This window comes from Aspergillus fischeri, genomic scaffold, assembly GCF_000149645.3.
Source record: "Aspergillus fischeri NRRL 181 1099437636252 genomic scaffold, whole genome shotgun sequence".
NCBI classification, from domain to species: domain Eukaryota; kingdom Fungi; phylum Ascomycota; class Eurotiomycetes; order Eurotiales; family Aspergillaceae; genus Aspergillus; species Aspergillus fischeri.
The window spans coordinates 2,732,112-2,753,704 of NW_001509768.1; the positions used below are offsets into that span (position 1 = coordinate 2,732,112).

The 21,593-nt window shown below is 53.2% G+C and overlaps 5 protein-coding genes across 5 annotated transcripts, besides 5 other annotated features; 3 read left to right on the forward strand and 2 right to left on the reverse strand.

Moving 5' to 3' along the window:
• Positions 1-187: 187 nt before the first annotated feature.
• On the forward strand, positions 188-6,418 carry NFIA_071300 (anaphase promoting complex subunit 1; the record flags this gene model as incomplete). The annotated part of the gene is made up of 1 exon (XM_001263855.1): positions 188-6,418. One exon carries the CDS (start codon positions 188-190, stop codon positions 6,416-6,418), a length of 6,231 nt encoding a protein of 2,076 aa, XP_001263856.1.
• Positions 6,419-6,649: 231 nt separating this feature from the next.
• On the reverse strand, positions 6,650-8,116 carry NFIA_071310 (RPAP1 family protein; the record flags this gene model as incomplete). The annotated part of the gene is made up of 1 exon (XM_001263856.1): positions 6,650-8,116. One exon carries the CDS (start codon positions 8,114-8,116, stop codon positions 6,650-6,652), a length of 1,467 nt encoding a protein of 488 aa, XP_001263857.1.
• A 904-nt stretch (positions 8,117-9,020) lies between these two features.
• Positions 9,021-9,048: a microsatellite.
• A 200-nt stretch (positions 9,049-9,248) lies between these two features.
• Positions 9,249-9,364: a microsatellite.
• Positions 9,365-9,693: 329 nt separating this feature from the next.
• NFIA_071320 (uncharacterized protein) lies at positions 9,694-12,261 on the forward strand (the record flags this gene model as incomplete). Its single annotated transcript, XM_001263857.1, has 2 exons — positions 9,694-11,801; positions 11,865-12,261. The coding sequence occupies 2 exons, from the start codon at positions 9,694-9,696 to the stop codon at positions 12,259-12,261; spliced, it is 2,505 nt and encodes an 834-aa protein (XP_001263858.1).
• Positions 9,990-10,041: a microsatellite.
• Positions 10,166-10,192: a microsatellite.
• Positions 12,262-13,183: 922 nt separating the features above from the next.
• Positions 13,184-15,006, reverse strand: ste7 (MAP kinase kinase Ste7; the record flags this gene model as incomplete). Its single annotated transcript, XM_001263858.1, has 4 exons — positions 13,184-13,810; positions 13,876-14,413; positions 14,484-14,641; positions 14,719-15,006. The coding sequence occupies 4 exons, from the start codon at positions 15,004-15,006 to the stop codon at positions 13,184-13,186; spliced, it is 1,611 nt and encodes a 536-aa protein (XP_001263859.1).
• Positions 15,007-16,400: 1,394 nt separating this feature from the next.
• spt6 (chromatin-remodeling histone chaperone SPT6) lies at positions 16,401-20,885 on the forward strand (the record flags this gene model as incomplete). Its single annotated transcript, XM_001263859.1, has 4 exons — positions 16,401-16,583; positions 16,660-16,839; positions 16,915-20,566; positions 20,635-20,885. 4 exons carry the CDS (start codon positions 16,401-16,403, stop codon positions 20,883-20,885), a joined length of 4,266 nt encoding a protein of 1,421 aa, XP_001263860.1.
• Positions 17,263-17,287: a microsatellite.
• Positions 20,886-21,593: the final 708 nt, after the last annotated feature.

Genomic DNA, 21,593 nt, shown 5'->3' on the forward strand with positions numbered 1-21,593 from the left:
CACCAAAAGTTGATTCTGCCGCGTCGCGCGTCATGCATTGAAGTGAGAACTCGATAGTTCCTCTTGCGACTCAACAGCACAGTGCGCCAATTCTCAAGAGTCTGCATGGATTGACAATGGATATGATCTCAATCCTGGCTCCTCTTGCCAGAGAAATTTTGAGTATATTCGCAATTCCGCGTCGATAATGGCGTCCGTTCGTTCCTTAGGCCTCCACGAACCCTCGGCCTTACCTTTCCTTGTCGCAGAGGATCTCCTGCCTCCTGATCCATCGGAGAATCAATACGAATGGAGTACAACGGTCGATGAAGGTCCGAATGGGCACGTGGATGACGAACTTGTCTGGACTACAAGCTGTGTTGTTTGGTCTCGAGCGGGAGTCGTGAAGAGGGTGTTCCGGTTGGATATCGAACGAGAGGAGATCAAACATGCTCTTTTCACAAGATTCTCCGTCGAAAAGAGTACTGGGTCAGATGGACAAACTACGCAGGCGCAGGGGCTCAATGGCAACTCAGGCAGCCAGCCTGGCCAGAGTCGTGGTCCGCAAAGCCAACCGTCACAGAACTCCCTGGGGACGTCGCCGAGTCTGCATGATCGACCTGCTCAAAGATCGCAAGCTGTTGAGAATGGGGATAGCTCGAGAGCCTTGGTTGTGGTACTCAAATCACAGGCCCACATCTTCTTCCTAAACGGCAATAGCCATGTCATTCCTCTGCCTTTTGAGGTTGATTCGGTATTCGCGACCCCTCGAGGTCTCCTCTTTCAGAGGAAAATGCAAGAGGAAGATACTAGTATTTACCCTATGGCGCCTCCAAATTCATTCATCTCATCATTTCCTACCACTGACTTCCGCGCCTCTCAATCCCTGGAGCTGCCCTCTGGCAAAGTCAAACGACCATCATTGACCATTTCTCCTGCTCAGAACACTGCTTTGAACTCGCGAGCTACTAAAACTGCGAATCTACCCCGGGTGTTCTCTCTCATGGACCCACACTCTGAAATGGGCCTGGTTGTGACCAAACAGTCCTCACGTTGGTTACAGAGTAGTATCAACAGCAAACCCTCTGGCCTGGATGTCCTTGACCCTGCCGACGAAATCGTATACGTTTCTCCAGATAATGAACTCTTGGGATCTAGCCGGGCTCTGAGTAAGAGTCCGTTGATCCTCGTGGTAACCGTCAACATGAATACTGGGCTGTACACTCTCTGGACGGCACGATATAGAGAAGAGGAGACTGGTCCTTCCTCCAAGAAACAACGGAGGCGAGACACAGGGGGCACGCGATCCAAACGTCGTAGTTCGCATTTCAGCATGGCGACAGGAGCGACCACGCCGGCTGCACGCCCGTCCGCGGCCAGGGAGAGCTTCGGCCCCCGAGGCGACAACTGGAACGCGTCTGGCTTCTCCCACTCCCAGTACTCCGTCGACAGCAGGCCGGATGAGGATGACCTCGCATCAAGATTGGGTCAGGACTTTGGCGATCTCGGTGTTCCGTCTAAGACATCACGGCGGGTGAGTTCCATGCTCGCTCGCGCTGATCTTGCGAGCAGCCAGGATAGAATCGCATTCTCGGATCTCGCTACAGGAAGTCAAACAGGCACCGTGCCTCATGGAGGCTTGCGTCAATCCATTGGCGGAACCAGCACTCGTGGGAGTTTTGGATTTAATCCACGTGGTTCGCTGCCGCCAGGAACCGGCTCCGTATACAGCACAGCAAGCAGTTTCGTCGATGCACCGGTTGATCGTCTACTCGAAGAACTGAACGACGACAGTCTATTTGAGGGGTTTGGCAATATGGAACTCAAGGAGGCGACGTCTGGGCTGCCGGAAGAGGTTTTGCTTTCGAAAGTAGAAAGCTTCTCGACGAGATTTTCTGGCACATTTCAGACCCCTGTCAGGTCTTTTAAGCCTTCTCGAAGAGTGAAAATCATCACTCTGTGCCCCTCGGAATGTGGAATCACGCAGAACGGAAATTCGGCTGCTCTGGCTGTTTACCTTTTGGACCAGGACGCAGAATCGATGACCGTTGTGAATCTACGCGCTGACAGGGTAGCACTGCCGAAGAAAGATGCAGTGACTGCCAAGAAACAGCGAAAGAAGGCCTCTTCTGAGGAGCGTTCTTTACTCGTCCAGGCGACGAGCATACATCACTTCGCAGATATCCAAGACGCCTGCAGGGTTGTTGATGGACATACTTCACGCATCTTGACACTTGGAGCAGCACACAACAGTGATAACGAATTGTACCTGCAAAGCCCATGGAGCAACCCTATCAAAATCGATATTCCCCACAGTCTAATGCTGTATGAAAGATATGGAGTGTCCTCCAGCGCATCCGCTAATCGCCCCCGAGAAAGTGGTATGAATCGTATAATGACTGATGGCCCGGTATCAATATCTGGTCTCGACCATCCGTCCGTTCGAGGAAAATTCGATGTGATCGACGCCACGAAAAGACGACACAAGCTACAGATACAGATGGAGCCCAGCAACGAGCTTGTCAAGGACGTCATTCGAATCTGTAAATTTGTTTTGCGTGACTTTGAGAAAGCTGGTGATGGTATATTGGCTGGATGGTGGGAAACGGTCAAATGGCTTCGTGCCAGAGAGACTGGCGAGACTGACCTCGAATGGACTGCAATGACAATCGTCTTGTTCGCAATGGCGTTGCAATTCATTGACAGTGATCAAACTCCCGTCAAACAAGCACGCCGAAAGAAGGGTCTCCTTAGGTCCAGCAGCGGAAGCTATGTCGACCTGGAAAGCTGGGAGTCGATGTTGGACAAAGAATCAAGCTCTTGTGGCGTCGTGGCGCCTTGGATGGCCAGCAGTTCTTGGGGATGGATCCTCGAGCAAGACGCAGAACACGATGCTGTCAAGTCTCAGGGAAGGAACGCTCGGAAGATTGACCAGCAGGTTTCTAAGGGATCAACGTTTCGAACAAACACGTATTTGGTCCGATGCACAGCTCTGGCCCGGGAATTTCTGCGGACTCCTCAGGGTAACTCGACGATCGGACCAAACGGCCATCTTCCTATTGCGCTCTCCTGCAATGATACTCTCCGGCGGACCGCCCTGTGTACGATTGTAGTAGGCTTACACCTGTTTCGGGAGGAACAGAATCTTTCAATCTGTGATGCTGAGCATGAACGTAAACCCTTGGGTCTCCTTGCACCCGTTCTGGCTCAAATCGGCGGCTGGCTCGGATGGACGTCCTGGACATGGGCAGATGACGCGTACTACGGCTCTGAGATGGCGAGCATGGAACGGTGGCAGTTCGAAGCTTCTCGCATCTCGATGATGGATATTCCTCCAGAGCCCTTTGCGCCTCCTTCGATCTTCGCTCACCTGGAGACTGCATGGGGGCAGCGCTCCTCGCCGTTCTTCACACTCCTGGACCTTGTCAGCACATCGGAGACCGCTCCACGCAATGGAAAGTTATGGCAGGAGTGTTTTAGGCTCACGCCGAGGACACTGGCTCTCAATGGGCTCCTCTCCGAAATACACGACATCTCGTCCTCGTTTGACAGGGTCAAGCTCCTCCACCGTTGGGGTCTTACCAGGAACGTTGTCGAGACCTTCCCAGAAGGCGTCAGTACGCCGCTGTATGAAGCGATCATGCGTACACAGACCCAGGCCTCTGTGTCGTGGAATGCGAATCTCTTGGAACTTGTCGAGCGAGAGGATCTGAGCATGTCCATGAATACGGAGACACCATATCCACCTTCGATACCTCCCCAACCCTCCCTATCGCACGATGCAGTGCGCGACTTCCATCACATCGGTGGCTCCGCACTCGAAATTGACACGATTAACTCGTTTGAGGCTTCTGCAGAGGCAGATCGGTTCTCTATAACACGGCTCATCTTCAAGGACGATAAACGCTTCATAGAAGCGGCCAAACTGCTCAACCAATCCAAAGCTCCCGTGGCAGAGTGCATTCCAGAGCCCGACTGGACCGATTCAGATTTACTTGAGGCGCAAAAGGAGGTGGTGCAACTCGTCACCTTGCGGACCTTGTCGATCCCTGCCGGCCGAGCCATGCTTGCTTTCAGCGGACGCTTGCCTCTATTGACAGAGAAGCTTCCAATTCCGTCATTTTCGCTGCAGTGCGTTATGAAGCCGTCAAACGTGACAGTCAGCGCCGAAAGAGCATCTTTCAGCGAGGAAAAGGTGTGCTGGGCGTTTTTTCACAACGGCGTGTCCACTGGGCTCGCTATCTCCAAGAAATCAAAAGGAATCGACACATCATGGATCCTTTTCAATAAGCCACAGGAGCTGACCAACCGACATGCGGGCTTCTTACTGGCTTTGGGTCTCAATGGGCACCTCAAATCGCTGGCCAAATGGGTAGCTTTCAAGTATTTGACCCCGAAGCACACGATGACATCGATCGGTCTCTTACTCGGGCTCTCGGCGTCTTATTTGGGCACAATGGACACCCTCATCACCCGGTTGCTGTCGGTACACGTTACGCGAATGCTGCCTCTTGGAGCCGCCGAACTCAACCTATCACCGCTGACGCAGACGGCTGGCATCATGGGAATCGGCCTTCTCTACTGTAACTCTCAGCATCGAAGGATGAGCGAGGTGATGTTGTCTGAAATCGAAAATGCGGAACAAGAGGAGAGCTCGCCGTCGCATGAGGATCTGCGTGACGAAGGCTACCGGCTGGCGGCCGGGTTCGCCCTTGGCTTCATCAACCTGGGCAAAGGCAAAGACCTGAGAGGCATGCGGGACATGCATATCGTGGAAAGACTCTTGGCCATTGCGGTAGGCACGAAGACTGTTCACTTGGCTCATGTGCTCGATCGAGCCACCGCTGGTGCTACCGTTGCCCTTACGATCATCTTCATGAAGACGAATGATGAGGTTCTGGCGCGGAAGATTGACATCCCCGATACCACTGTCCGTTTTGACTATGTACGACCGGACCTCTTCCTCCTACGGACGCTGGCGCGACATGTCATCATGTGGGATAGCATACGACCGAGCTATGATTGGATTATTGAGAGTCTACCTAAAATCTATCGACGTCGATATCGGCTAACAGGCGTCAGCCGACTGAAGAGTGACGACATGCCTTTCTTCAACATTATTGCTGGGCTCTGCTTCGCTCTTGGTCTGCGCTTCGCGGGCTCAGCTCAGCTAGCTGTTCGCGACCTGCTTATCTCCTACCTGGACCAATTCATCCGCATTTGCAGACTCCCAGCCGTGAATTATGACGGGCGACTGACCAGGAATTCGGTCCGAAACTGTCAGGACATCGTTGCACTCTCCGCGGCGACTGTAATGGCCGGAACGGGAGACCTAGCGCTATTTCGACGATTGCGATCACTGCACGGCCGCGTGGACGCAGACACGCCGTATGGAAGCCACATGGCCGCGCACATGGCCATCGGCCTGCTCTTCCTGGGCGGAGGCAGTTATACGGTTGGCACCTCCGACCTGGCGATTGCCTCGCTGATCTGCTCACTGTATCCCATTTTCCCAACGACAGTGCTAGACAACAAATGCCACCTCCAGGCCTTCCGGCACTTGTGGGTTCTGGCTGCCGAGCCACGCTGTCTTGTGCCCCGGGACATTGATTCTCGCCGCCCGATCCATCTCCCCATCACGGTAACGAACACAAGCGGCCAGAGACAAACCGTGACCGCGCCCTGTCTCCTGCCCGATCTGGACAGCATCGCGAAAGTGGAAATCCGCAGCGCCGACTACTGGCCCCTTGTCCTGGACTTTACGCAGAACAAGCGGCTGTACGACAAGTTCCGGCACGGGGACCAGTCCGTCTATCTGCGGCGCAAGGCCACGTACAACCCCACCGGATCCTCCGTGTTCGTGGCGACCCTATCCGGCCTCAGCGAGGCGCAGGACGTGCTCCCGTCATCCGCGACCACAGCAAACCCAGGCCGGCGACTCCTCCCCGCCGCGCCACCCAAGGCCGTCGCGCTGCTCGCCTCAGGCTCCAAGCTCGTCCATCGCACGGCGCCGTCCCAGAGCATGTGGGACTGGATCTTCAACCTCGACTCGCTGCAAGGACTCGACATCCACGAGAGGTCACTCGTGCTGCCGGCCTCGTTCCCGACACGCGTTCGGTACATAGGGGCGACTGGTGGGCCGGGGGATGCGCCGTGGCTGCGCGTCTCGGCCGTGGACAGCAGATTAGTGATCGAGAGCAGCGTGCAGCATGTGATCCGCGCGGCTGCCGGGCGGGGCGCCGACGCCGACGAGGTCCGCGATCGCCTCTGGCAGCTGCGGCTGTTGTACAGCTGGCTTGACCATGTCCGAGCGGGAGAGGATACGGAGGCGAACGGCGACGACGAGGTTGCTGCGTCCAAGGGGTTATGGCTGCGGCGGGAGTTTTTGGAAGAAACCCGGTGGAAGATTTGGGGGGTGCAGATGGGGAGTGTATCATGAGTGTGGAAGAAGGATGTGAACTGTCCTGGTTACTACATATCTTATTTGAGCGGTATGACTACACGTATATGAGTTTATGCGGGGTTTATGATTCTAGGGGATAGAGGATAGATGGTCCCTCTAGGGTCTTCAATTGTTCATGTCATGGTCATCGTGATTGTGGTAGGCATAATAATATATCATACAAGATGCAAAGTTTTTGATCCGGTATATGCCGGCAACGCTGATAGACTACTGCGACCGGATAGTATTCTCCTTTAGGATCCCCCGATCTCCTCCTCCGCCCATCTGCCAGAGCCACACGCCCTCCACAGCCCAAGCGGAGGCACTGGCATGCCGACCGATCCCAGTTGCCCCTTTTGGCACTGGAGTGCCTTGCGTTGGCAACGGAGATGGGTTGTTCAGATCAGCGGCGGTTGAGTCACGAGCGGCAGCTGAACGAGTCGGGCCGGAGGGAGCACCGTCTGCTTCGGCGAGCATGCCGGCGACGACGCCCTCGCGCTCGATCACGGACCATAAGCCCTCGACCAAGGGGCTGCCGCGTTCCCCGAACTGGCCCTTGCCCAGGCGAAACAGGATACGGCCGAGAACTTGCCAGGCGATGCACCGTTGAGCGGGGAAGGTCGAACGACTGAGGATGGCGAGTTCGGGAATGGTGTAGCCGGCAGCATGCGGATCCTTGCCGTGGTGATGCAGACCGAGAGTGGTGGGGAGGGAGAGGGAAGTGGCGGGGGAGAGGACATTGCCAATGAGGGAGAATCGGAGAGCGGAGGGATGAACGGCCTCTGCACTACTTGCAGGGTGATATGCGGACGTCGAGTCAGGATCTTCCGGGTCGGCTGAGGGCGGCTGCAGCCAGGAGAGCGCTGATGGATCATGAGACATTTCGGGGAAATAATGGGCTTGGAGGTCAGACAGGAAAGAAGGAGACGAAGGATCGAGATTTGGTGGCTTGTCTTGGCGCGGAGGTGTAGGAAAATGAAAGGCCTCATGACTGGGCATTTCAGACGCTGGATGGAGGTCGGCCGGTGGTTGAGCTGGAGGAAGGTCTTCTGGCGTGAGAACGGAGGATGTTACTGCGGGGGAAATTCTCTTGAGCTGCGATCGCTCTTGCTTCTCTGTTGCTGTCTTGGAATCTTCTTCGACGTCGAACGAGACTGATTTCTTGGGTTTCGCCGTAGAAGCATCTTGCGCTGATGATGAAGACGAGAGTGCTGGCTCCGGTTGTGACGAGCTCTTCTCGGATGTGGTGATAGTGTCGTCATCGTCGATCCGTGCGCGACGGAGGAATCTCTCGAGCAAGGACGGGTTCAATGAAGACATCAGCTCCTCCCGCTCCTGTTGAATCTGGGCGGGTGACATGGATGCCAGTTGCCGACGGTTCTCTTCATCGATGCTCTTCTTCTCATCGGAAAGGGTGGTAGAAGGAGTCGCTGCAGGCGGCGGTGACGATTCTTGTTGCTTGTTCGCTCTGCGCTGTTTGAAAGCAGACTGATTCACACGCCGTCGATGTTGAGGGAAGCCTGTTGATGCGGTGGAGGGTTTAGGAGCTGGGGGGATGGCAGCGGAGGGGGAGCGCTCGCGGATCTCGCCTATCAGACCCAAAGGGGAGGAGCCGAGGGAAGGTTGTGAAGAATCGAGATTAAGGTCGGCATCATCATCGAGATTGAGAGTAAAGCGCTGGCCTCGAAATGCCATGATGAAATAATAGTCCTGGAGTTATCTGGTATGAAGCTATTCAGTGAAAGTTGGCGGGGAAAAAATAATAATAATAAAATAATGAAATCATCTGATGCGGCTCAAAAGCCTAAATTGGGAACGTAGAGGGCGCTAGTCTCGATAAGGGATAGCCGTGCGTTTATACGCCTTTCCTAAGAAGGCTAGTCTGAATGTATACTCCGTGCATCAAGGTACTTGCCGATTCAGGCAGGTACCTCACCTCACTGCACTCTAACAACTCCTTGCCTTGACCAGTTGGACAAGTATGTATACTAAGTAACTAATATTCGGGATTTGACATGACTAAGATGGTTATTAATAGTGTCTTTCTGTCTTTCTATGGCTCTCTATAAGGTCAAAAATCTCCGGTATCATTGTCAATCCAGACCGTCCGATATCTTTGAACGGGAACTGTCCGAGGACCAGGAAGTGATATTCGTAATTGATGGTAGGACGGATTCCATTGGCCTGTATAATGATCCAGCAGGAGTATAAGGCATTGAATATTGAGCAATTGACATGATATACCGGGCGTCTGCCTGGAAAATGCGTGACAGAGCGATACCCTGTATCTCCACCTGGAGGAGTATTTGATGAACGTAAGGTATGTGACTGACTCAACTAGGTAAGTAGAACTCTGCAATCGAACAACAGGTGCTCAATGAATTGAAATAGAATCAAGACGTAGCCTAGTCCATAATGCTGTCTGATTAGAAGTATAAGAAAGAGGAATAATCCATGACTCCGGAGTCCATACTCCGCAGAGTGATAACTAACTATCCCAGTCAGTTGATATCAGGCCAAGTACCTAACGATAGGTACTTACTCCGTGCGGATGATCAAATCATATCAGATCAATAAGATCTTCCCTTCTGTCTTTTTGCTCTCTCTCTCTCTCTCTCTTTCCTTCTGATGACGCTGGATTCTTGATTGACTGCTTCTTCCCTTTTTCCTTCTTTCCTTCTCCTCCCTTTCCCCCTTTCTTTTCTTCCTTTTCCCTTCTCTCTCTCTCTTCCTTCTGTCTTCATCCTACCGTATGATGGTTCGCTTAGCTTAAGATCCGTCTGATATAGGAACTTCAAGCACTCTGCCGACCACCCAGAGTAGATTGCTTTGTCCCTGTCCTTGTTCTTGTTCTTGTTCGTGTCTCTTTCTTCTCTTGTCTTCTGTCTCCCCGTTCATATCTCCCTTTCTGTCTCCCTCTATCCCCATCGTGGTCTCCATCCCCTTTACTCCATACTTACTACTACCCGTCTCCCATTTTTTTTCTTGGTTCATCCTCCCGATAATCTATTTTGTGCTATTTGATCATCTCCAAACGAAGTCCTCCGCCCGTTCTCCATTCCGGATCCCCTCCATCTTCTTGTTCTCTTCTACCCAAACTGCACAATTTTCAGGCCAACCTTGACGCGACAACCACCAGATATCAACATCCCCGAATATTACCCCCAGATCTTCTTTTTATACATGCAAAACTCATCATCGCCATCGTCAGGGAATAGTTCTTAGTTTCTTCATTTGTCATTTTTTTTTTTTTTCTTTACTTTTTTTCAATCATGTCTGCCGATCCGCCGGAAAATGGCTGGCCTGGCAAAGAGGATGAGTCGCTGTCGTCCATCGACTCCAACGCCCGACCCCGACGGGCCTCCGCCACCACTCGACGGTCGCGTCGCAAGAAGGACGACGACGCCGATGTCAGTCAGAAAAACCTTGCTAGGTCAAAATCCCAAAAGGACAACAACAATTCAAAAGATAGCGCAAAGGACACCAAGGAAAAATCCAAACCCCGGGGAAGTCGTCGCCAACGAGAGAAGTCCACCTCCACCAATCCTAATAACAGTACCACTACCGCCAGCAGCAACAGCATCAGCAGTAAGAATAATAACAACAACAACGACGACAACCCGAGTACAACGGCACCTCATGACCAGAACTCACCAAATAACTCTCGCAAGAAACCAAAGCTGGAGCCAACACCTCCCGACGAGATCCCCAAGAGTATCTCCGTGAGCTCCATCACGACCCCGTCTGCTCCTGCTCCTGCTCCTGCTCCTGCGCCCGCGTCAACGTCAACGACAACGCCAACGTCAACTGGCCGCTCTCCGCACCTCACACCCTCATCCGCATTACACCTCCACCAACCTTCTCAGCATGAGCAGCAGCACCAGCACCAGCATCATCCCCAGCTCAATCCCTCATCCTCTCTTCCTCCCTACTCGAATTCGACCCCGACTCATGCGCCGTCCCCCGCTTATGCGATGAACCATCATTCTCTTCATCCTCCACGGCCTCAATCCCAACCGCCGCCCCCTGCTCCCCCTCAGAGGAGGAGCGGTCAGAACTATGATCCCATTCGTTCAGCCTTTGATACAGCTTCTTCCGCTCCGGCTCCCGCGACAACCAGTCCCCCCGCGCAGAATCCTTCCCCGCGCAACACGTTCCGTGCAAGTGCCTCGCCGGCCATCTCCAGTATCATCGATCCACCCCAGCCGACTTCAACACAACACATCTACTCGCCAATTCCACGGCCCTCACCGAGCCATATTCCGTCGACGCTCTCCTCACCCGGAATACACCCCAATGCTCCACAATCAGTCCATCCTTCACTGGCACCCTCCCCTTTGCCGGCGACCTCCCCTTCTCATGGGTCTATTCTCGCCCCTCAGCATCCACTGTCACTAGCCTCGCAGCCACAACAATCGTCGCCGCCCTATTCACATCGCTCTCCCTATCCGCCTCAGCAGCAACTACCACAACCGCAGCCTCCGCGTTCTCCGCGCAACGAACACAAGCCCGTCGCGGCAGCTCCAGAGCCCGTCCCACCCAGTGAGGCACCCCAGAAATCGTCTCCGAAGCAGGAGGCAGAGCCACCGGTTCTGCCTAAGAAACAGCCCCTCACCAAACTCGCCTCTCCTCCAGAAGAACCAGCCGCGATGGATGTGGATACCGATGAACCTGCTCAGCCCAATGCAGAAGCCAAGGCTCCCAAGAAGGAAAAAGGAACAACTGCCACCACTACCACCGCCCCTTCCTCCAATGCGGCATCGCCGAAGCCCGCGCGTCCTGTCAAGGAAGCGCCGCCTCCATTACCCCAAGGCTCCGGGTTGATCTCCAACGCACTATTTGGAACGGATGACACTCGCCCCTCCGGTTCATCTCGCACCTCGCCGAACATTATTCTGCACATTCCCCTGCAGCGAGACGGCAATCAGATCATCAACTTTGCCCGTATGGCGGAAGAGCAATACGGTTTCGCTGCCTTGCATCCCCGACTGGCCGCGCACAAGGAGCGACTGGCTCGCGTAGCGGCGGCAGGTGCGGCGTTGGAGCGGAACGAAAAGGGTGGCAAGGGCCTATCTGCGGGAGAAAGCGCGGACGAGGATCTCAGTCTTGACGTCGATCGTGATAGCGACCTTGATGGCGATGTCGCGATGGGTGGTGTGGGTGCGAATGCCGCGGCGGCCACAAACGGTGCGACAGGGACCGATGCCTCAGATGGAAAGAAGAAACGCCGCAAAAAGAAAATGGAAGAGTATGACCGGGATGATCCGTTTGTAGACGACAGCGAGTTGGCTTGGCAGGAACATGCGGCCGCTAGCAAGGACGGGTTCTTTGTGTACAGTGGACCGCTCGTCCCGGAGGGAGAGAAGGTCCAAGTTGAACGGTGAGTTAATCTGCTTTCCATCCTTTTACTTTCTCAATTGCAATTACTAACGACGGCTGACAGGGCGGACGGAACTATCAAGCGTGGACGTGGCCGGGGTCGGGGTGGTCGCAGCCGCGGGGTTCCATCGACTCATCAAGTGCCAATTGCCGCCGCGGTCCCCATCTCCCAGGAGACAGGCCTGCCTCTTCGTGGTCCGGGATCCCGTGGTGGCAGCACCACTCGCCGTCCTCGTCCGAGCAAGTCCCGGCAGCAGGCCGAACAGGACAAACAGGGCGCCTCTTCGGCAACATCGCAGGGACGCGGTGGAGGAGCAGCTGGCCGCGGAGGAGGCGCGGCTGGAACCCGCGGTGGAAAGACGCCATCTATGGTCGAGCTTGCTCCTGCGCCTCGTCCGAGCTTGGCCCCTGCACCGTCAGGGCCCAGTCCTCTGGCTGGCCCAGAAGTGGTGTCGAAGTGACCTTCCTGCTGCCACTGATTATATCCTATTCTGGACTTTTCGCCGATGCGAAGTCCAATGATTGCTTTTCCTCGAATAAGGGGATGTCCCCATCATTGTTCTGGTGTACGGAGGCATTATGTGATTGATTATTGTGTGACTTGGCGTTTGAGGGTTATGCAGAACAATTGGTATGATGAAAGCCGAATTGTCAGTCTAACTTTGTCTGCTTGTGGATCGGATGAATGGCTGGTGAATCAGAATGACTATCTAGCTCTTTGTTTCTATCATACAGTGTCACACAGCTTATGATTGTTTTGACATGTCAGGCGTGTTGCTCCTTAGTCTAAAGAAGGATTGATCATCAGAAATCGCTTAAGATCGAATCATCTTCATATGAGTCATGAGTCTTGTAATTAGTATCTCTCTGCTTTGTATGGGATCAACAGTAGCTGTCCGATGCTATGGTATGATGCCTATATGCCTATTTGCCTATTTGCATAAGACAATAGCTCTATAAATTGGTAGATGTATGTCAAATGCACGGTATGTACCTTTGTAAAAGTGATTTAGGTACGTATCACATAAGAGAAACACCAGGAGGTGACATATGTAGATGCAATGAGATCCAGCCTCTGATTGGAAAAGTAACCGACTACACAGACATGACATAGAAAAAGGGCCATGCGACGAGAACAGGCTATGGGACATGACGACAGACTCCAAGAGGGGAATTGTGATAAGGTACATATGAAGAAAGAGATAGCCAATGAACGAAGACGCCCTGTCGATGCAAAAGTCGTGGGGAACATTTGGTCAAGTGCGGTCAGTTTTGCTAGTTATTCAACACCGATCAAGTTGGCGGGCCACATGCATTGAAGCCGGAGAGGAAAATGAAAGAAAGTCTGGAATGAACAAGGAGAGGAGGCCCGGACTTATGGTGTTAGACAGCCCCCGTCATATCGCCGCGCGATTGGTTCATCTGGCGCCGCCAGGAACCTCCAGCAGACACTGGAGCCGGTGGAGGTGGCCCGCTCGGGGGAGGGGCGGCACGGATGGGTAAAGTTGCCGTCTGAAGTGGCATTCTCGACTTGGTGTTGTGGGAGCTAGCCGACCGAGAACTGATCTGGGGTCGAGTAGGCGCGTCAATGGCAGACACGGGATCTCCCAGATAATTGCGCGATGGACGACGGCCAGACCGATACTCTTCCTCTTTGGTTTCCAGCGACAGGTGCTCCAGCGATAAGGGTGGAGGCGACCGGGTCGCCCTAGCCATATGCGGGGACGGGTTTGAGGGGACGTTGTAGTGACGGGAGTGGGAGGAGCTTGAGGAGTCGTTGGCGATGTTCAAGGGAATCTCTCCAGACGTGGGCATGTGGCCGGGAGTCCGAGATGGCCTGCTAACGGCGGGCTTTGGAGGAGGTGTGGGATGGCCTGCCTCTTCCTTGAGTGATTTTGGAGCCGGGGGAGCCAAATATGACTTGCGGTTGTGCCTCTCCATCATGCTGATAGCCCATTCCTGAAGATCAACTGGAGTACGTTTGGCAGCCTGCAAGAAAGCATCCTTGTCCTGAGGGAAGGTTAGTGAATGGCTACATAGCCTAAGAGCGGGCAGGCCAAAAGACAGGGGCTTACATAGAGCTCCCGAGGAGTTGGTCGTTCTTCAGGTTTCTTGAGGAGACACTTGGCGACAAATTCATGCAGGATAGGCGGGAAAGCATCGCTCTTAGGCAGCTTGGGTGCAGGCTCGTGAACAATCTGCTGCAGAAGATCCAGAATGCCCATTGGTCCAGCACTGGCGCGATCGCCCGCAGACGAGTCCGAGGCATCAAAGGGGAAGCGCCCGACCGCCAATTCCATGACAGTCAATCCCACGCTCCATACGTCTGATCGCACCGTGTAAGCGCCGCCTTGGATTCGCTCCGGTGCCATGTAGGTCGACGTCCCAACGAAAGTGTCGGCGATCGAGTTGACCGTCTCTGTAGCAACACCGAAGTCGCAAAGTTTGATATTACCACGGGAGTTAACGAGAATGTTGGACGGCTTGATGTCACGATGCATTATGCGGTGAGCTTCATAGAGGTACACCAGACCGGCAAGAACCGACTCCGTGATCTTGCCGAGCACATCTACTCGAACAGGTCCAAAGTCTTTGGAAATGCGGTCGAGGGATCTAAATTCCACTAAAGTCAGTGTCCGAAAGAGAATTGCCCGGCTTGGATGACTCCTCGCGGGATACATACCCGCAATCCATATATTCCATACATAGAACAATGTCCCTCGCTTCATTCTGGAATGCTCCGTAAAAGGTCACGATGTGAGGGGAGTTGCAATCATGGCCAACTTGCAGTTCACGCAAGATCTGCTTTCTCACATTCTCCTTGGCATCCACGCGAATGATCTGCAATCAAGCATAATCCGAAGACCATCGTCAGCAAAACTTCCTCCTTTTCGGTGATCCAGAATGAGAACCCGTACCTTTCTGGCCATCACAACCTTGGTGGATGCGTGCATCACCTTGGATACAGTTCCTCCATTCCCAGCTCCTAGCTCTTTCAGAGTGATCAAATCCTCACTTCGAAGATCCAGTCGAAATTCCAACCCAATCTCCAGAGTATCTGTGCGGTTGCTGTCGGTGTTTCCAATGGCACCGGGAATCTGAGCATCACCTTCCGAGGGTTTGGGGAGAGGTTTTGGCGTAGAGTTCAGGGCAAGGCCCTTGACATTCTTCCGTTTCAGCGTCCGAGCTTTGAACTGGTCCGCCATGGCTGGGGCGAACAGAGTGACTCTGCCGCAGTCACTGCGAGGTGGGGTAAATGGAGTGCTGCGCAAAGCACAATAACGAGCTCGTACACCTGGTTCGGACGATGGATAAAAATAGGGGGAGGGGGATGAATAACTCTGCTGTTGAGACTCCCTGGTGCCTGCTTGTGATCTAGATTTCAATGACGCGGTCGCGTCTGGTGGTCTATCGACGACGGGGGAGGGACACAAAGAGGGGATAAGGAGGGGAAAGACGGAGGATCAATGGTGAAGATAACAGCCCCTTCCACGCCAGGTTAAATTCAGTAACTGTGGTGATTCGCTGCAGAAGATTCTGATAGTCAGGGACTGATTGGAGAGTTCATCTTGAAAGCGACGAGCGACTGACTGAAGTAGTTGAGAGACTGTTGGAGTTGATGGGCCAACTATTGGGTGCTGAGGGATGCACACAAGCGCCGAGAATCCGGGAAAGTCAAGGCTACAGTTCCCGAAGAGACATCCTTGGCCTTTGGTTTTTGGATTATGACCTCTTTTCACTCTTGTTGACCGAAAGGCAACCGGCCTTGATATGCATAAGATGAGGTGATCACATAGAAAGAAAAGAGGAGAGTTGTTTAGTGGTGGTTTAGGGGAAGTGAAACAACTATCAATAGATTGTGGATATTCTGTCTATGGTCTAGTTCAATCTACTATTCGCAGAGCAAAAGGGGGAGAGGAAGAGACCACTGAATCTCTAGTCAAGACTCAAAAAGACTGAATCCATTTTTAATATCTACTGGTCGAGATTCAAGTAGATACTAATTACCTTGCCTCTGTTGTGGTCGTCTCAAAAGTCTCATGCTCCAATAGATGTCGTCAACTATGTCACAGACCAGAGTAATAGATCCGTCACCTGTTATACAATAAAGTCTCCCATCATGTTAGTACTATAAGAAGCAATTAAGAACACCGTACTTGAGAGATATTCAGAAATGTATAGCACAGGCTGTTGTATTGGGGTCACCAAAAGAGCCTGTCCAGTTGGTGAGTGTCACCTGATTTGAGCCCTGGGTCAGCCACAGATTCACACGTGATCGATGGTCAAGCCACAAGGCCCCACTGCAGGTGGGAAGGCGGTGGCAGAACAGAGCCACAAGCTGCTGGCTTTGTCGTCGGAGTCTCTCTCTTATGGACGACGGAGGCGCTACTGAAGGAGCAGCAGCATACTAGTTTTCCATCTCCATCTTATCTCCCATACCCAGCCACCGTCTGGTGTCTTTTCTCTTGTGTTCATTCTTCTTGTTCATCTCTTCTTCTACTTTCCCTTACCATTTTCTCCTTTCTCTCATTAGACTTAACATTTCAATCCTCCGGTCTTTCCTTCTCTACGCTCTACGAAATATTTCCTTCCAGACACAATGAGCGCTCGCGATTTCGTAGAAGGTGAGGCTATGCTGGACGATGAGGAGAATGAGAATGAGGAGGAACAGGAGGAAGACTACGACGGCGAAGTTCGTGAGGGTGCTGGCACCGTGAATCACTATAATGACTCGAGTGAAGAGGAAGAGGAGGACGATGATGACGAGGAGGCAGCTCGTGCAGTATGATACTCCGGTCTTTGGAGCGCAATCAAAAGCCAAAAGATCAAGCAGAAACTGACATTTCCTCACTTGTTAGATCCGCGAGGGTTTTATTGTCGACGAGGACGAAGAGATCGAAGAACGCGCCGAGCGCAGGCGCGAGAAGAGGAAGCGGCGTCGAGAGGAGCGTGAGCGCGAAGATGAGCATCTCGATGAGGAAGATCTAGAGCTCATCGGAGAGTTGAATCCTGCTTTTCAGTCCGCCGCAGCTGCCGAGGTATGCCAGATAGACTACCTAACTCCCACCAGGGTAATTCAGGAGGCTGACCAAAACCCTTTCTATGCAATACAGTCCAAATTCAAACGTCTCAAGCGTGGTCACAAAGACCATCGGCAAGCGTCTCAAGGCATCGACGACATTTTCAATTCGGATGAAGACGAGGAGGCGGCAGGCGACTATGGCAGACCGAGCCATCGAAGACCTATGCACGATGAGATGAAGGACTTTATCGAAGAAGACGTCTTCACGGATGATGAGCTAGAGCGGGAACGAGAGGATCTGGAGATTGCCCGTCCGGCGAAAAGGGGCGTCACCGGTCTCGGGGCCACCGATGCAGCTGGCTTGGACGAGAATGCCCTCGAAGATATGCGCGCAGCGTTCGGCGATGGAAACGAATACCTGTTCGCCCTTGAAATGGAAGAGCAAGAGGAGGAGCAAGAGGAGGACCAGGAGAAGCATCTGGATTTGAAGGATGTTTTCGAACCGTCGCAATTGGCAGAGAGGATGCTGACAGAAGAGGACAACCAGATTCGCTTGTTGGACGAGCCTGAGCGTCATCAGCTTGCCCGCAAGCCGTATCGCAACCTCGTTCTGACGGAAGAGCAGTTCCGCGAAGAGGCAGCCTGGATCTCAAATCTTATGCTTCTCAAGAAGCGCATCGAACCCGAATTGAGAGAACCGTTCCAGCGGTCCGTAGCCAAAGTGCTAGAGTTCCTCGTGACAGACGACTGGGAGGTTCCTTTCATTTTCCAGCATCGCAAGGACTATATGATTCACGCGACCAAGGTTCCTGTGGACGGTGCGCCTGCTGATGGGGATACGTCTCAGTACACCGTCAAGGCCGAGAAGCTTCTGAACATGACGGATCTCTGGGACATCTTTGACCATGATCTCAAATTTAGAGCATTGGTTGAGAAGCGCAATGCAATCCAGAAGACATACGACAATCTTCAGAGCTTATTCAGCGTGAACGATAGTGTCGTGCAGGACATGCTATCTACGGCCGTTACCATGGAGGAACTCCAAGATGTGCAGGACTACGTTCACTTTCAGTATGCCTCGCAGTTGCGCGATATTAACTTGATGAATGGGGAGGCCAACGGCGATACTCATCGGCGCAAGGCGACTGGCAAGTCCTTCTTTGAGCGTGTCCGCAACGGCAAGGCTTACAGTCTTGTTCGCGCGTTTGGCATCACAGCAGATGCTTTCGCGCAGAATGCGCTGAAGGAGGGTCGTCGCCAGTATACTGAGGATCCAGCTGAGCGCCCGGAGGAGATGGCTGACAGCTTCATTGACAACGACTTCTCCAATGCTTCCCATGTGCTCAAAGCCGCCAAGGCCTTGTTTGCGGAGGAGATCGTGATGAGCCCTAAGATGCGCAAGGTGATCCGGCAAGCATACTACATGAACGGCGCAGTTGATTGCTTCCGGACTGAAAAGGGTCTCAGGAGGATTGACGAACAGCACCCTTACTACGAATTCAAGTACCTGAGAAATCAGCAGCTCAGTGACATCGCCCGTCAGCCCGAGCTTTATCTTCGGATGCTCAAGGCTGAAGAAGAGGGTCTGGTGGAAGTCAAGGTTCGATTTGAGAATTTTGATCACTTCCGGCAGCGCCTCTACCCGGACATTGAATCGGATAACTACAGTGAAATCGCCGATGTTTGGAATCGTACCCGTCGCGAAGTCCTGGACATGGCGCTGGGCAAGCTGGAGCGTTTGATCAATCGCAGCGTCAAGGAAAATATCCGTCAAGAGTGCGAGAATCACGTGGCGAAGGAATGTCGTGAAGCTTTCTCTCAGCGCTTGGATCAGGCTCCTTATAAGCCCAAGGGCATGGTTCTGGGCACTGTTCCTCGGGTCCTGGCCATGTCTACTGGTACCGGCATTGTCGGACGCGACCCCATCCACTGGGCATACGTCGAAGAAGACGGTCGCGTGTTGGAGAACGGCAAGTTTGTGGACTTGTCAATTGGTGACCGAGATCGCAGCATTTCCGACGGTAAAGATGTCGAGGCCTTGATAGAGCTGCTGGAGCGCCGCCGACCAGACGTCATTGGTGTCTCGGGCATGTCCCCGGAAACACGTAAGCTGTACAAGCTTCTGACCGAATTGGTCGAGAAGAAGGATCTTCGCGGCGCTACATACACCGACGAACGTGATGAAGAAATCAGCGACCCCTTGGAGGTGGTGATTGTGAATGACGAAGTGGCGCGGCTCTACCAGCACAGTGAGCGGGCGAAGAAGGATCATCCCAGCTTTGGTCCCTTGACGCATTATTGTGTCGCATTGGCCAAGTATCTGCAAAGCCCTCTGAAGGAGTACGCCTCGCTAGGTCGGGATATCGTTTCCATTCAGTTCAAGCGAGGCCAGCAATTGGTTGCTCAGGAGCTGCTCCTGAAACAGCTGGAGACCGCTTTGGTTGATATGGTCAACTTGGTGGGTGTTGATATCAACGAGGCCGTCACCGATACTGCGACAGCAAACCTTCTCCCCTATGTCTGCGGTCTTGGCCCCCGAAAGGCGGCCCACCTACTCAAGATTGTCAACATGAACGGCGGTGTGGTCAACAATCGGGTTGAGCTACTGGGTGTAAATGCGCAGTATCCGGCCATGGGCGTGAAGGTCTGGAACAATTGCGCCAGCTTCATGTTCATTGACTTTGAAAATGCCGACCCGGATGCTGATCCGTTGGATAACACCCGAGTGCACCCGGAAGACTACGATATTGCGCGGAAGATGGCAGCTGATGCGTTGGAACTGGACGAGGAGGACATCAAGGCAGAAACCGATGAGAATGGACCTGGCGCTATCGTGCGGAAGCTCTTCCGGGATGAAGCGCAGGACAGGGTCAACGACCTGATCCTGGAAGAGTATGCGGAACAGCTGGAAAAGAACCTCAACCAGCGGAAGCGAGCGACGCTGGAGACGATCCGCGCCGAGTTGCAACAGCCGTATGAAGAATTGCGCAAGCAATTCGCCTTGCTCAGCACTGACGATGTTTTCACCATGCTCACGGGCGAGACGTCGGACACCCTGGCCGAGGGCATGGTGGTACCCATGTCGATCAAGCGCATTACGGATGACCACATTGACGGCAAGCTCGATTGCGGCGTTGACGTGCTGGTGCCAGAGTCGGAGCTTACCGATCGCTACGACATCCCCGTACGAGCTCTCTACTCGCTACACCAGACGCTCCCAGCCAAGGTGCTGTTCTTAAACAAGAAGAGCTTCTTGTGCAATGTTTCGCTACGCGAGGAGCAAGTCAGTCGACCAGCGCCCAGACCTCGTGACCATATGCGTGGGGAATGGGACGATCGACAGGAGGCAAAAGACCGGGAGATGCTGCAGGAGAAGACGCAGAGCGGCGGGCGCGTCATGCGTGTCATCAAGCATCCTCTGTTCCGACCGTTCAACTCCACACAGGCGGAAGAGTTCCTGGGATCGCAGAGCCGGGGTGATGTGGTGATCCGGCCATCGTCCAAGGGACCGGACCATCTGGCCGTCACCTGGAAGGTGGCCGACGGCATCTTCCAGCATATCGATGTCCTGGAACTCGACAAGGAGAATGAGTTCTCTGTAGGTCGTACGCTGAAGGTTGGTGGTCGTTACACCTACAGCGACTTGGACGACCTGATCTTCAACCATGTCAAGGCGATGGCCAAGAAGGTGGACGAGATGATGCTGCATGAGAAGTACCAGGAAGGCAGCAAGGATGCCACCTGTAAGTTGTTTTTTTCCCCTCTGTTTCTCTTTCGAAAGTTGTAATGCAGTACTGACGGGACGAACCAGACTCTTGGTTGAACACCTATACCAAGGCGAACCCCAGACGATCTGCATATGCCTTCTGTATCGATCCCAAGCACCCAGGATACTTTTTGCTGTGTTTCAAGGCCGGTGAGAATGCCCAGCTACACAGCTGGCCGGTCAAGGTCATCCCTCAAGGCTATGAGTTGCAGCGTAATCCGTACCCGGACATGCGCGCGCTGTGCAATGGGTTCAAGCTACTGTTTACCAATATGCAGGCCGGCAAGCGACGATGATTTCATTTTGTGACCATAGAGCGTGGACTGGGTGTTTCCTTTTCCCTTTGTCGTATATTCTCTCATCTCCCACATTTCCCTCCCTGTATACTGTAATATCATGATGATTCATTCCTCTGCGATGGTGGATTTCTTGCGCGTCTGTGACTCCATAGCCGTGGGCAGAAAATAGCATTTGGCATGGTTTATGGCTTGGTTTCTAAATTGAACCCTCTCGTTTCTGATGATATTCTGGCCTTCTTTGAACTACAGTACTACTTCTTGGAGACGCTCATCCGTGATGTTGTACTCCGTACCCATTCTTGTACTTGCTCCGCTAAGACAGGTTGCATACAAATCATAGGTACAAATGAAGCATACTTGATCTGCACGAACTTGACTATCCTTAAACCAGTAAGCAACAATGCTCCCATGTCGCAACACTTTCCTCTGCCGTGACTCTGTCCCGTGTGCTGCTTCATGTGAAGATGTGATCCTCGGTCTGATTGATCATCCTCGGAAGCCTCAACGAAAGTCATCAACGAATAGAACGCCCCATGTTTGTCCTTTATTCCCAGTTTGATGAATTGTTGGATGGCCTGCCTAGTTCCCCCTCTTTTATTCTTGCTCACTGTCGTCTGTGCAAACGTCAGACTGTATAAGGCTGAGACCCGGAGAACAAGGGAATGAGTGGCTGAGGTCAGCGGCCGAATTCCTCCTCCGCATCAT